The sequence below is a fragment of the Magallana gigas genome, chromosome 2 (genome assembly GCF_963853765.1).
Source record: "Magallana gigas chromosome 2, xbMagGiga1.1, whole genome shotgun sequence".
Classification (NCBI taxonomy): domain Eukaryota; kingdom Metazoa; phylum Mollusca; class Bivalvia; order Ostreida; family Ostreidae; genus Magallana; species Magallana gigas.
The window spans coordinates 27,544,922-27,558,801 of record NC_088854.1 but is presented as its reverse complement, the minus strand read 5'-3'; the positions used below and the strand labels follow the sequence as shown (position 1 = coordinate 27,558,801).

The 13,880-nt window shown below is 34.0% G+C and overlaps 2 protein-coding genes across 5 annotated transcripts in view; one reads left to right on the top strand and one right to left on the bottom strand.

The window, feature by feature from the left end:
• LOC105348108 (ankyrin repeat and IBR domain-containing protein 1) overlaps positions 1 to 5,433 on the bottom strand; it is a 26,704-nt gene extending 21,271 nt beyond the window's left edge. The window contains exon 1 of the mRNA XM_011457431.4: positions 5,307 to 5,433. The gene's annotated coding sequence lies outside the window, so the exon portion shown is untranslated. The remainder of the gene's footprint in view (positions 1 to 5,306) is intronic.
• LOC105348134 (serine-rich adhesin for platelets) overlaps positions 1 to 13,880 on the top strand; it is a 14,540-nt gene extending 660 nt beyond the window's left edge. The window contains exons 1-7 of one of the 4 annotated variants that reach the window (XM_011457457.4): positions 576 to 719; positions 6,627 to 6,713; positions 6,991 to 7,754; positions 7,958 to 10,186; positions 10,328 to 10,371; positions 10,560 to 10,728; positions 11,151 to 13,880. In XM_011457457.4, the coding sequence (XP_011455759.3) occupies positions 7,031 to 7,754; positions 7,958 to 10,186; positions 10,328 to 10,371; positions 10,560 to 10,728; positions 11,151 to 11,470 (3,486 nt within the window). In that variant the 5' untranslated portion in view covers positions 576 to 719; positions 6,627 to 6,713; positions 6,991 to 7,030 and the 3' untranslated portion in view covers positions 11,471 to 13,880. Of the gene's footprint in view, positions 1 to 575; positions 720 to 5,343; positions 5,386 to 6,491; positions 6,511 to 6,626; positions 6,714 to 6,990; positions 7,755 to 7,957; positions 10,187 to 10,327; positions 10,372 to 10,559; positions 10,729 to 11,150 lie in introns of those variants that run through there. The other 3 variants (XM_011457472.4, XM_011457451.4, XM_011457463.4) reach the window with 3 other exon arrangements.

The window sequence follows — 13,880 nt, the reverse complement described above, 5'->3', positions numbered from 1 at the left end:
AGAATCATTTTACCCGTATTATTCATCCATCTTCTTTGAGAATATCAATAGAATTACATGTATTCAGACTTACAAACTTCAAATTCGGAAAAATGTAGAATTGATTACGTACTCAGTAGTTAACCGATGATAACAGAATAAATATTCAACTTGATTTTTCACCAGAAAATGGCCATAGGTACATGTAAATAATACGATTACACAGCAATTGCTGAAGTTGTCAAAACTCAGGTTCGAATTTTTTGGAGGACATCAAATATAGTATATACTGTAAAATGTGTTCAACAAACAAATATCAATGCCTTGTATAGAGTTAAAGAAAAGTACGTTACATTATAAATTGTTATGAAAATAATATGGGACTAATGTATCTGTTTTTCAATATAATTAATGACATCTAAGATTGTACCCCCCCTCCCCCAAAAAAGAGCAAATAACAAATTAGAAACTATACTCTCCCCACTTAATCTAAATCTATGTATAAAAATTATCTCTATACTATTTGTTTTTATAGATGAGGGATAAAAATTTTTATAAACTGATTTAGATGGGAGAACTGTTATTTTTTATATCCGTTTTTATCCGAATGTCAAAGTTTTCTATTTCGCATCCGTGTATCAAATTCAGTACTTGATTCATAAACTTCCTGTTGCAGTGATGGAGTTCTCACATAACATTAACATTATCATCTGTTGATGCCTCAAATAAGGTCCACTATGGTTGGTATATCTTAGTTAGTACTTTAAAGTTGGCAAACTTAATGTCTTATTGGCTATATCGAACCAGGAAGAGATAACGCCAAAGTTAAACATTGAAAAACCATTTTACACTCTTTTATTTATCGATTTTTTGTGTGAGGAGTTTTTGATTAAAACGCGTAATGTATAAATGTTTTCTAGCGTGTTTGAATATATACATTTTATTGTATTTTAAATGTATATGATGTGTATCCTTTTGGAGAATCAGTGATTTCATGGTTCTAAATGAAAGCTTATCTTATCTCTGTCAGTCTGTGTCTATAACCCATACGTTGTTAAATAACCTAAATGTTTCAAGTTGTTTTCGGTGGTTAATGCTATACTGGCGTGTGACCAGTTCTCGCTGAGTACCATTTCTCGCCAGTACATTATGACGACATTTTTCGTGTATAATTTTATGTCTTGATAAAATGACGTCACAATGTACTGGCGAGAAATGGTACTCAGCGAGAACTGGTCGCACGCCAGTATCATAATATGTTTTACAGTTTGACTGTTTAGAGGGCAAAGCCAATAACAGATTTACATTTCTCATTATCTGGAAATGTGCACAGTCCTTTCTGCCTATTGTAGATATATATAAATATCTATTTATTTATTACGTTATTGGCATGGGACCAGTTCTTGCCAGTACATTGCAATGTCAAGTTATAACACATAAAATTATATACGAAAATTGACATCACAATGTATTGGCGAGAAATAGTCGCACGTCAGTAGAGGTTGCTTGCTCAGTCTACAATATGAAGTCACGTTAGCAGAAGCAGACCATAACTCGACAATTTCTGTCAAAGTGACAATGCTCTGAACAATTTGCAAAGAAACTAGATTCAAACGAATGGTTCCAGAACAAATTGTTTAAACTTTTAACAATATTTTCACAATTTCTATCTGAATGACTGAAATTTTAATAAGATAAGAACAAAGCCTTTTAGTTTAGAAAAGATTTTAGTATGCATCGTCCAGATATTTTATGTTGTGTATCTCCACAATAAACAATACAAATGTCTGGAGTTAAAGGCTAAACGATTTTGGCGCACAATTTAAAATGGCAAGAAATGTTGATAGGGTAGAGTTTTTTTCTCTGAAATATTCGTTATTCTATTAAACTACATGTTATCTTTAGGGAGAGCCTGAAAATCTTGTGAGAGGGCTTTGTCTGAGTATTGATAGTATTAAATGACATGTTCGATGATTTATTTAATGGTAGGGAGAAATAATGAGTTACCAGACATTACATCTTATTAAAACAAAGGGTGTCTGATCCATGCCGCTCTCACAAACCCTTGGCATATTGTGCTATCAAGAGTCAGGATATTTTTCATCACGTGATCTCCCATCCTATTTATAAATCGTGGTGAGCCCAATGATTAATGATGCAGTATTTTAATGTACCTGGTGCAGGAATGACATCCTCCTTAAAAATTGATATTAAAAAGTTGAAAGAATATCTTAATGTTCATTATTGTCCAGTGGAGTCAGTAAATGAAAATAAAGTGAAATGTTACTGTAAAGGTATAAGACTGGGAGTGCCTCTTTTGATACGCAATTGTGTTGATACTCAATCAAGTACTGTACTTGTTATTGCACCATTGCATTCTACATATATCGCGAAGGCTCAAACAGAAAGACTAGAAAAATAAGGGTTTTGAGCTATTTGTGTCAGAGACATTCAAAAATAAACAGTATGAAAGTATTGTCAATTAAATCAGATATGTTATGCATTTTTTGATTTGTTAAACTGTTTCAGTAAAACCCAATCAAAAGTTAAGAAAAAATCCTGACTTTTGATAGTAACTATGATATGCCAAGGGTTTGTGAGAAGCAGTGCAGATCAGAAACCCTTGGCTTGCAAAGATGCTGACATCATCACATGGCTCTCAGTCTCTCAGGTCTGAATTTCGTGTAAGGTTGTTTACCCACTGAACTATCTGGCCTTCTGTTTTCAAGTCATGACTCATTATGACGCTGTATTTTCTCTTTTAAATGTCATGATGACATGAACCCATGATCTAACCCAATTCAGGGGTTGGGAAGGACACAAAATATAACAGGAAGAGAGAAATTATAACTAGTAGATAAATTATTCATAGACCAATTAGAGGCCTTTCTACCTATTTTAAATGGTTAAACAAATTTCCAAAAATGTCAATAATGAGTAATTAAAGAAAAACTAATTTTTGAGCTTTGATAAAAGAGAATAAAAAATGGCCAGAACCGGTTTCAAACGTGCAGTTCTTTGATTTGCATACCCAGTGTGCAAACCATTTGGCCACAGTGACTCTAAACAGGTTCAGAATCAAAATTCTATAGACTGTCATTTGAATGAATGTATGTGATGCAGTACAATACACACACCAGTATGGCTTAGATCCGCTGTGTTTACGTTTTGAGTGTTCATACAAGACTGAGATGGGTAGTGGATGGATGGGTTTTTGATGACTGGTTGACATGACAGAATTTTTGAGTTGTTCAAATAAGAAAAATCAGTGCTGCTTATTAAGAATATGACCGGTTGTGTTGACTAAGAAATAAACAAGCCTGGTCAAATTCTTGATTTTATTTCTCAAATAAGCACATTCTCCTGTTGTTCTGAATTGCATGCGGTCAAGAATCATTTGATTTATATGCATTTGTGGATTACAGGAACTCATGCAAAGTCTAAAATGAATGAAGACCAGTCGTGTTTTAGCCAAGTCGGAAAAAATGAACGACAAGAAAATGTTATCTAAATTCAAATAAAATCGGGGTACTTGAAAGATGAGTTATCCTTGGTAGAGTTTCATGCACTACCGTCACAGGTTGCTTTTTTATGAAAACACAGATTTTAAGTCTTAATTTGGGTATGAATTTATTGGATACAATAATCAAAGCGCCAAAATTTTTTTTTCTGGAAGATGGTTTAATGCCACCAGGCTTGATAATTTTTTTTTTTTCAATATCATTTATATTGTTTCAAATTTGGCAGGCAGTTTGATTCAGATGTATCAAACAATCCCAGAAATTTTCGCCGAATTTCTAAAGAATTTTACTGTAGTTGGAAGTTTCTTTCAGGGGCATTGTCTAAAACACAGTTTGGATGGTCACAGAGCAGTAAGATTCTAAGACTTTGTAAAATTTTGACAAAGGGTTGTATCATCTTGCTGGACGTTACTGTACTTTACATGTATAAAGTAAAATGAATTTCAAGGTCAAACATCAAAAGTCAAGGCCATATAGGGATTCAATCAATGTAAAAAAAAAAAAGGGGCGGAGGCTTGTACATAAAAAAAATCTGCTATATGATACAGACTCTTCACATTGGTTTTAAGAGGTCAAGGGTCAACTGTCAAGTCACTGTGTCAAGGTCAAAAGTCTAGGTCACCTAATACTTATAAACTAATCTGCCATCTATTGCATGTATTACTAAGACCTGATATTTCTAAAAGGCCAAGATTAAAAGGCCAAGGTTACCCTTTTAATATTTCTGCTTCAGTGTCTTATTGTGTGTGGATGAGACAATATTGACGCTGCATGGGCAATTCAACACAATTATCAAAATTAATAAGTATAACTTATATACAGTGTTGCCAACAGTCTTTGACTCTGATTACAAGTTATCTTTTACTTTATCTATATATCAAATTGACCAAAGAGATTGGCTCATTCATATTTGGTGCATAAATAAGTTATTTAGGAATAAAAACAAGGCCACCAAAGCTGGTAGAAAGTACCTATTAAAATGGAAAGAATGAATTCACCATGCCACCCAGTATCTTGACCATTTCACAGTCATCAATATCTAGAGTTTTTCTGAAATCCTGTGACATTTGGATGCTTGGCATACAATTTATTCTGTCAAAAATACTTGTAATTTATTAGATTTCTAATTTCATTGTATGTCTATGATATAAACTGAATATTTATTCATTGTTGGCCACCTGTTGACTGCAAATATAATGCCATCTGTAGTACCATACTTCCCTTTTGTCAAATTAAAATAACTTGTTTAACATTTCTGGTAATAAAAGCATACTCTTGTTTCATGTACAAAAATTGCAGTTTTAGAAGTAAAAATGATCGAATATACGAAAATTTAAGTATTGATAAATAAAAACGATGTTAATAATTGGGACAATTACAGGTATCAAATTAGACATTACTTTAGTTTTGTTGTCTTGTGCCTTTGGATGAGATCCACAAATTGAGAATAAAAAATTGTACCTGTCAGATATTGATAATTTTTTTTGGCATGTATTATATACAGGAATAGTAACTTTTTACAAGGACTTTAAAATTTTCGGTCGAATATTACATATATATATATATGCTCTAGCTAGAGTATACTATGCATAAAAATTTGCAGATTTTCAGGAGTTGATCTGTTTAACTGTAATATCCACTTGATAGAAGATAAATTCTCCCATAGGCAAAGTCATTTTTAAAACAATTGGTATTGATTTTTGTGTGCACAGTGTTGTGCTTGTCAAAGTAAGTCATTTAGTTATAGTTTACAGTGAGAGCATGCTAATTTGATAGTGACTGGAGTATTAAAGGAAATCCACTTACCTCTGTCTGGCTGAGTCATTCATCCAATTGTTGGTTTTAGTTTTCACAAGGCATGGTTTTATTCAAACAAAATTTCACTGTGAGTGCTATTTTTTTTTTAAATTTTAGATCTATTCAGTTTTCACAAGACAAGGTTTTTTAAGTTTCTTTGTGAGCTTTATTTTTATATCTTGCCAACTGGATAAACCAACAGATCAAAGAATGTCATGGTTTTTCCAAGATTTAACAGATTAACCATTTTAGTATGAATGAAACATGCATTAAGAGGGCTCGATGGACTTGGCCATTTTAAGGTTATATTCACCTCCTTTGGATGAAGAGCTTTGTATAAAATACTGGAAAATATTCAAATTTTAAAGCTAAAGCACCGGTATTTAGATTTTTTCTTTACTAAATGACAGATTATGGCTAAAAATTTCATGTATGAAAATTTAAGGCAGATCTGATGATTAATTTTTTGTTGACAATCTAGCCTCAAAATTTTGAAGGAAAATATATGCTAATATTTAAAAAAAATTACTGGTATGCTTATGATCAGTTGCTGATCAAATTTTGATGAATTTAATGTAGAGATGTCATGATAATATGCATTGTACAGGGTTCAGTATATTTAGCTGACTACAATTGTTATCAAAGTACAGAAGTACTGAAAGCTTGGCTCTTTTGATGTATAATTATACATATTGTGCAGTAAAGACTTGGCAAGCTCCTTTCTCTCTCTCTCTCTCTCTCTCTCCGATAGATTTGACATGGCTGGCTGAGAAACTATTTGGTATAGAGGAAGCTTCTCCTTTGATGCTGTTTGGTTTTTTGTTTACTTTAAATTTGCAGTTGTGCTATTTGTAGAAACATTTGCAATTTGCATGCCTATAGCCAGGACTTTGTTTTCAGCAAAGCCCTGCTGAAAAAGGAAGGAAGTCAGAAATATTCTTAATTTACCATGTTTACTTAATTTAACCAGGAAGAATCTTCAAGCATTAGAGTATTTGTCTAAACTTTAAGCTGTCTCTCTATTATGGCCCCAACATAAAAATTACTGATACTTTATGAACAACTTTTCTCTCTCACATGACAGTGTTTGTAACTGACACTTGAGAATTTAATACATTATTATTTCTGCCTTGAAATGTTCCTCATAAAAAGGAAGTGGATCATTATTGTCTTGTCAAACTCCCATTCAGTTCTCAAGGATGAATTATTAAATGTGTGCATAAATACATAATATATATCCGTATTATATCTACTATATACATGTAGATCAACAAAATATCTATGACATTTAAACAGTGATTAACATTTTCATCTCTTTACATTTTACAGGGGACACCTAAGCCAAAATTACCAATGGTGCTCAGACCGACCAAATCAGCACAGACTTCGGTGTCGCTGTGTCTACCTCACTTCCTTGTATGTATTTGTTCATTATTTTTGAACTTTATAAATAAGCAAACTTTGTTTATGGGTTTTTCTGTTCTTAATATGACTTGTATTTGATCTGATTTTTTTTAAAAGGAAAATTGAAGAGCTAATTTTTAGATACTCTATATTTAATACATAAAAATATTCAGGAAGATTTTTCTGCACATGTTGAGTTTTACACATATATCTTGCTGGTAATGATGTAATTGATGTATTAAGTATCCAATTAGGTAATTTCCTTATTGTATCTCTTTTCAATTTGAAGGGTAACTTATGTAGATAAGGCCATAATTAGAGTTGTTATTATGGCAACTGGACAAAGTCAGAAATCAGCCACCCTCCCCCCTAGAACTCAACCCCCAAAGCCAGGGAACCAGAGAAACAAACTGTCATCTCCCTCCTTTAATAGAAGTCTCTTTGGGCGACTCGTGCAGAAGCTACGTTTTCGTAACCGTGATACAGATTCAGAATTTCCAGATGCTCAGAATGTGGAAGGACTGTACTTTAAGAGGAAACTGTCTCCTGAGCACAAGGAGACACCATCTCAAGGACCTTTTGCCAGAGTGGATGTAAGGAGAAGTCAGTCTGACCGTAGCTACCAGAAACCTGTTGAAATGAGGAAGAAAAACGGGGCATTTCCCAAACTCAGGCGTTCCAGGCATTCAAAGGAAATCACAGAGGTCTTGCCCCCTCAGGATAAAAGCCCCATGGCGTCCTGTTTGGAGGTGTCAAATGACTTCATAGTATCCGATGGTGCAGGTATAGACTTGGACGATGGGGGTAAGGAGGAGCCCATCCCTTTGGATGACATGGATCCAGGGTATGAAACTCTGGACGAGGTACGAGAAAAAATGAAAAATTTGAAGCTTAAAAAGTTGAAAGAAGAGGAAGAGGAAGCTAAGAGTCAACCAGCAATACAAACTCATAGACGAACTCAGTCAGCAGGGGGTCAGGCTGAGGCTCGGGGAGGGGAAAACGAGCTTGAGATCAGTGCCAGGAAAAGAAGAAGCACAAATTTGAGTCACACAGGTTTGTCACATGTAATCTTTTCTACTTGCATTTTCTTCATATTTTTGGTGTTTAAGTCAGCAATTGTCTTCATTTAACACAGGAGGTACATCATATAATAAAAAAAAATATAAATGTATTTGTACTTTTGAATAGATGAATTCATTTTTGATGAAAATAGATGAATTTATTTTTAATGATGAAATTAAAAAAAAATATTTTAGATGTGAATCGACCAAACAGTCAACATCTGGATGTGGGAAACCACCTTCTGCCAAACTTGACTTCAAATCTTTTAAGTGTGCGTTCTGGAAGTTGCCCTCTCCACCATGACAACTCTTTACAATCAGCAAAGATGGGTTCGCCAAACAAATCAGAAAATTGTCTTTCTCAGGGAGGAGTGGTTTGGAAAGAAACAGAGGATGTGTATGCAAACCCATCAATAGTTCACAACAAAACCAAGCAAAGTGGAGAAAGGAAAGACACAGTCAGGTCCAGTAGTGCTATAAATAGGGAGGAAAGTGTGGAGAAAGAGCCTCCACCTTTACCAGAGAGACAGTACAGTGTTCAGGCTCAGGACGACCTGGGTTCAGAAGAAACTTGTAGTGAGGACAACATACTCGTTCATTCTACTCATGTTGTTGAACAGAACTGTTTTGTTTCTCAGGAGACAAATTCAGAATCAACCGAAGTGAGGCCTGAGTTGATGAATGAGGAAGGCAATGGCTATTCAACTTGTGGGAGTGTTTTAGTTAGACCTGATCCAATGGATGACGAGGGCAATGGATATTCAGCTTGTGGGAGTTCTTCAGTGAGGCCTGATCCAATGGATGGAGAGGGCAACGGGTATTCAACATGTGGTGGCTCCTCAAAGGCTCCTTATAGGAGAAGAGAAAGGATTTATGAGGAAATTAAAGATCACGATATTAACAATTCACAATGTGAAGCAGACGACATGTGTTCAGTGCCATATCCATCTTATATAAGGAAAGAGAGACCCTATGAAGATGTAAAAGATTTGCAAATAGATAGTGGAATTCATAATTCTTCCTCTGGAACTGATTTTTTTGCTCAAGTTATGAATCATTTTGACTCATTATCAGAAAATGTTGTGTCGTCTAATAGTGTTTGTGAAACTTACACAGAAGACTTAGAAACTGATGGTAGTGCTAGTGAAAAAGCTTGTGAGAACTTAGAAATGTTTAGTGATGTCAGAAATGCAAGCAGTGCAAAAACAGATAGTGCTATAACTGACCTAAGTATATCTTTAGATCAGCCAATCTCAAATATCAATTCTTTTACTTCATCTGCTGAGCAGCTAGTCTCAGAGACTCTTGAAACTTCGAATCCAGAACTGGTAAAACAATCAGATCTGACTGATCATCAGCCCTTGGACAATTTTGCAGCTACACAATTAGAAGAATCCGAAAGCACTCCATTAAAGCAACATACCGAGTCCATAAACAGTTCGGTGTCTCCAGCTCAGTACAAGTCTCCTTTGGGGACATCATATGAAGATGATGCTGATTTTGTGTTGGAAAGTCTCCATAGCCAGGCCATTCCATCTGGTGTGTCTTCTATTGAAAACCTGCTGGAATATGAACGAGCTGTGAATGATAACAGTAGTGAAGTAGTGAATGAAGACACTCCAATGAGCAGCTCAGGTGTAAAATCTTGGGAGGAAATACCCTTTGCTGATGCAGATGTCGACGCTCTTCCTAGACAACCAGATGATGGATACTCAGAGTGTTCTGATGTCAATCAAGGAAGTCTGGCTGGAAGTTTGATCATCACAGAGGCAGATTTAGGATGTGATCAAAATAGTGCTTCAAACACAGACGTGACCCCCTCACAGTCGGAAATGGAAACTAGTGCTTCAGAGGACACTGCAGAAATGATGAAACTGCCAATAGGGGCAATAGGTGGTGATCCCAAAACTGACAATGCACAAGATATACTGGATGAAGAGGCAGAAGTCAGATGGAGACCCAAAGGACTGCCATATAAAAGCATTCCCTCCTATTACTATGATGAAGAACCTGTGCATATGAGTCTTTCAGAATTGGGCATGAAAGAAAAGTACAATAAACATAGCAGGGAGAAAGAAAGACAGAAAAGGAAGCAAAAGGAAGGGAAATCTTCCAGCATAAGGCAGCAGTGTTCTGGTAACTCATCTCAGGTCAAAAGTAGTAGTTTATCTGGTGTCAAGGTCAGAGACAGTAGTCTGAGACAGACCGCTGTTCATAAGAACCCTGAAGCCAGAAGGACTTACCCCATGGGAATGGCTAAGTCTTTAGACAGTGAAAATGTGCACAAGGATCTTGTGGAAACTAAAATGGTCAAATCTGAGACATCTGGTGACAAACCATTGCGAGACGTCAAGGCCAAATCAAGTTTTGTTGAGCCAGTCACACTACCAGAAATTCCTAGATTTAACCCCAATTCAGATATAAGTAAGAAATTCCTTTCATATTAAAACACAATTTTCACTTAATATCAGCATGATTTTTATAAAATCACAACTATTTTTTTGTATTTTAAATCCTCATGATACTGAATTATTAAGAAAATACAATTTTTTCTTAAATTCACAGGATGCAGAAAAGACTTCCTTGATAGCATGAAACAGCTGAAAGATGTAAGTGGAATGGATGTCAATGCAATTTACACTGAACAAATAATGTTCATGTACTTAAATTTATTGTGTCAATAAGGTTTTTAAAGTAAGCATTTTATAAAAAAGAATATAATATCTGTCCATTGTAATCGTACATGTATTTTTTACTGTATACTGATAAATCAAATTGGCTCTATCACTTTGGTTAGTGTGGTTGGTACTGGGGCCCTCTTAGCTGGGATGAGGCAGAGATCAAGCTCCTGAATAAGCCTGATGGGTCGTTCCTGGTGAGGGACAGCTCGGATGAGCGCTACATTCTCAGTCTGTCCTTCAACATGAATGGACATGTCCACCATACTCGGATAGAGCACCACAAAGGTACGCAAATGCCAAAAATAAAACAAAATTAACGAAGCCTTTTACTTTCTACAAGTTTAAATTACACTCTACATGTAATTATCAGTTATTCATAAACTTAAAGGTAATGCTTTTAGTATTTAATCCATGAAGATTATATTTACCAGTAGGTGGATGAATTTATTTTTGTTTTGCACAAGGGACAGAAAACTATTGAAATTTGTCAATTCAGTTTTTTTAACGAAGAATGTTTTAATACATATGTACATAAAATTTGAAAATTTAATCCATTTACATGGACAATGTATATTTTTTTTCGTTCACTTCTTTTACATATAAAATTTGGCTTAATGATAAAAGATTTTTTGTCAAATTGAATTTTGAAGCAAAGCATGTATATAATATTCAATTTTATTCAATGGTGATGGTCAATTTTATTCCAGGTAAATTCAGCTTTTGGTCCCAGCCAGATTCACTAGGGAAATCTACCATCAAAGAGTTCATTGAACAGTGCGTCAGGAATTCACGTAACGGACAATTCCTGTACTTCATTCGCCCCTCTGGTCCTGGGGCCCCTCCCATGCCCGTTCATCTCCTTCACCCGGTTTCACGATTTCGCCAAATGCAGTCTCTTCAACATATGTGTCGTTTCCAGATTCTTCAGATTGTGCGTCGAGATCACATAGACCGACTGCCCATTCCAACAAGTATCAAAGACTACCTGCGAGAATCCCAGTATTATGTGGAATATCTAGAAGACTAGACACATGGAAATTTTAGTCTACAAAGTTGATTTTGTGATTTGTACTACCAAATTGTGATTTTTTTGAAAAAAATACCAAATGTCTTTTTTCTCCTATATGTGTTAAGTGTCTGTGATGTGATAATAGTGTTTGTGGGTCTGATTTTCAAAATCATGTGACTGTTTTTATATATGGATTTTTGATTGACTTTTATCTGTACTTTCAAGAATAGATCTAATTGTATGCTTAGTAAATTTAAGCACACACTAATGTTTCAATTTTATTGCTTTTTATTGACAATAATTTTCTTTCCTTACACTGATTAATCGGGTTTACTTATATTTTTATATACCTTGTTTGTTGATGGCACTATTTTAGAATTATTGTTTGTTGTGCAATAGTATGTAGTGAAGCCAAAGCAATAGGATGTTGTAGAACGAAAATTAGATTATTAAATTATTGAGTATTTGACAACACTGAAGGAATTGGATAAAAAGCATGCATAAAAAGCATATTTTTCAATCTACCTCAATATTGTTTTTGCATTGTTAAAATTTATAAGGAAATTAAATGTAAAAATGTTCTATGCATATTGCCATTTAGAATGAAATTGCGGACAATCTTTGAAAACAATTTTTGGGTTGTTGGATAATCAAATATTTACTGTACAACATCCTTGTATGTACACTTTCCAAAATGTCTACTATTATGACGATCATTTTCCAAAAGAAATATTTGCCCTTATGTAAGTTAAATCAAATGTTTTCAGCGTACCACTGAAAAAAAAAATAATGGACAGAGATGGCTTATTTTGACAGTTTCAGAAAGGGAAGTATTAATTTATTCCAGTAAGAGTTATCTATTTGCTAGAGGTTTAAGACCCTTAAAATGATGAATGAATTGGATGTCAATCAAGTCTATTCCTTTTCTTATCCCGGCATAGGGGGCTTTTATGGTGGTTATTTTTTACTCTCGGCAAATTTTAAATGAACATTGCTTATTTGTACAGTCTTATTCAATTGACTTGTTTATGGTGTTGCAATGTAATATGATGCAGACTGCATGGACTGTACACTCCTTTATTAAAACTGGTATCCAGTTTCTTAAAAAGGGCAACTTTTGTTGAATCTTGGAATATTAAACTTCAACAATATACATGTACATGTTATTGGTTTTGGTAAAGATATTATTGTACTCTTTAGATACAATCATTTACAATTTCATCAGTTTTCATATTTTTGTTCCTTTTTTGGGTTTTCTCTAATTCTGACCAAATACATAGGAGGTATATATCTGACTATTTCTGATTTTTTACAGACACTGAAGCATAGAAATTTCACATTTTATTTAAAGGGACATGAAAATCAAAGGGTGTGAATTAGCTGCTATTTACTTATGTTTTTTTTTAGTATATTAATACATTGTTAACTGCATTTACCTGAATAAAGTAACTGTAAGATTCAGTTTGGATGTATATGCCATAAGGTTAATGCTGCTTGAAAGAATGAAACAATTGTTCATGAAGAAAATTGTTGTAGTTAGATGTCTATTGTTATCAAAATTGGAAGCCATCTATGGTATAAACTAAGTTGAAGTCTGAAGATTAGGATTTCCTTTGAAGCTTTTTTGTTTTGTTAATTTTAGTAAAATGAAACACATGTACATGACAGTATCTCATATTTCATGTCATTTGAAATATATGAAGTCAACTAAGAAAATCTCAGATGATTAGTTGTTTATTATATTGGCAAGAATAATGACAGTGTTGAATGAATGATTTTGTGAAGCAATTGTCAAGTAATTAGCACATTTAACAAAATTTCAATGATTTTTAACACAGTATTTATTTTCAAACTTGATTTTCCACCCAATCTTTTTCGTATTGTAAAATATGTCTACATATTTTTGATGCATGTTTATTTCAACCTTTCCACATGACATATATTTTTCTCTTACTAAAAACTATGCCCCTACCTAATAATACTGTGTGCATATACTTCAATTACTCATATTATTAGGTACGGCTATATTTTTTCATCACAAGAAAAATGTGCACTCTCATGTGCCTTTGCTCCTTTGTTTATAAATATGATTTTTACTTTTGATAGGGAGGAAAAGCAGAGATTTTAGCAGTCATTAGATCTATATTAAATATATTTAGTGAATTTTCAAGATTTTAATGAATATAAAAATACAAAATAGCTTAATATTAGACAGAGCCTTAGTGCTTTTAATGATGGGACAAATGACCCATGATCTTTTGTTTTTGATTTGTTTATGGTGCATTATTGATGTGTCTGTGTTGCTGTTTTTATTGTTGTCTGTGTTTACCTGTTGTTGATTTCAGTCTTAAACCCTGGAATTAGATTCCTTTACATTGGTTCTCCTATCATGTCATGCTTAAACGAAATAAACAAAGTGATAAAACAG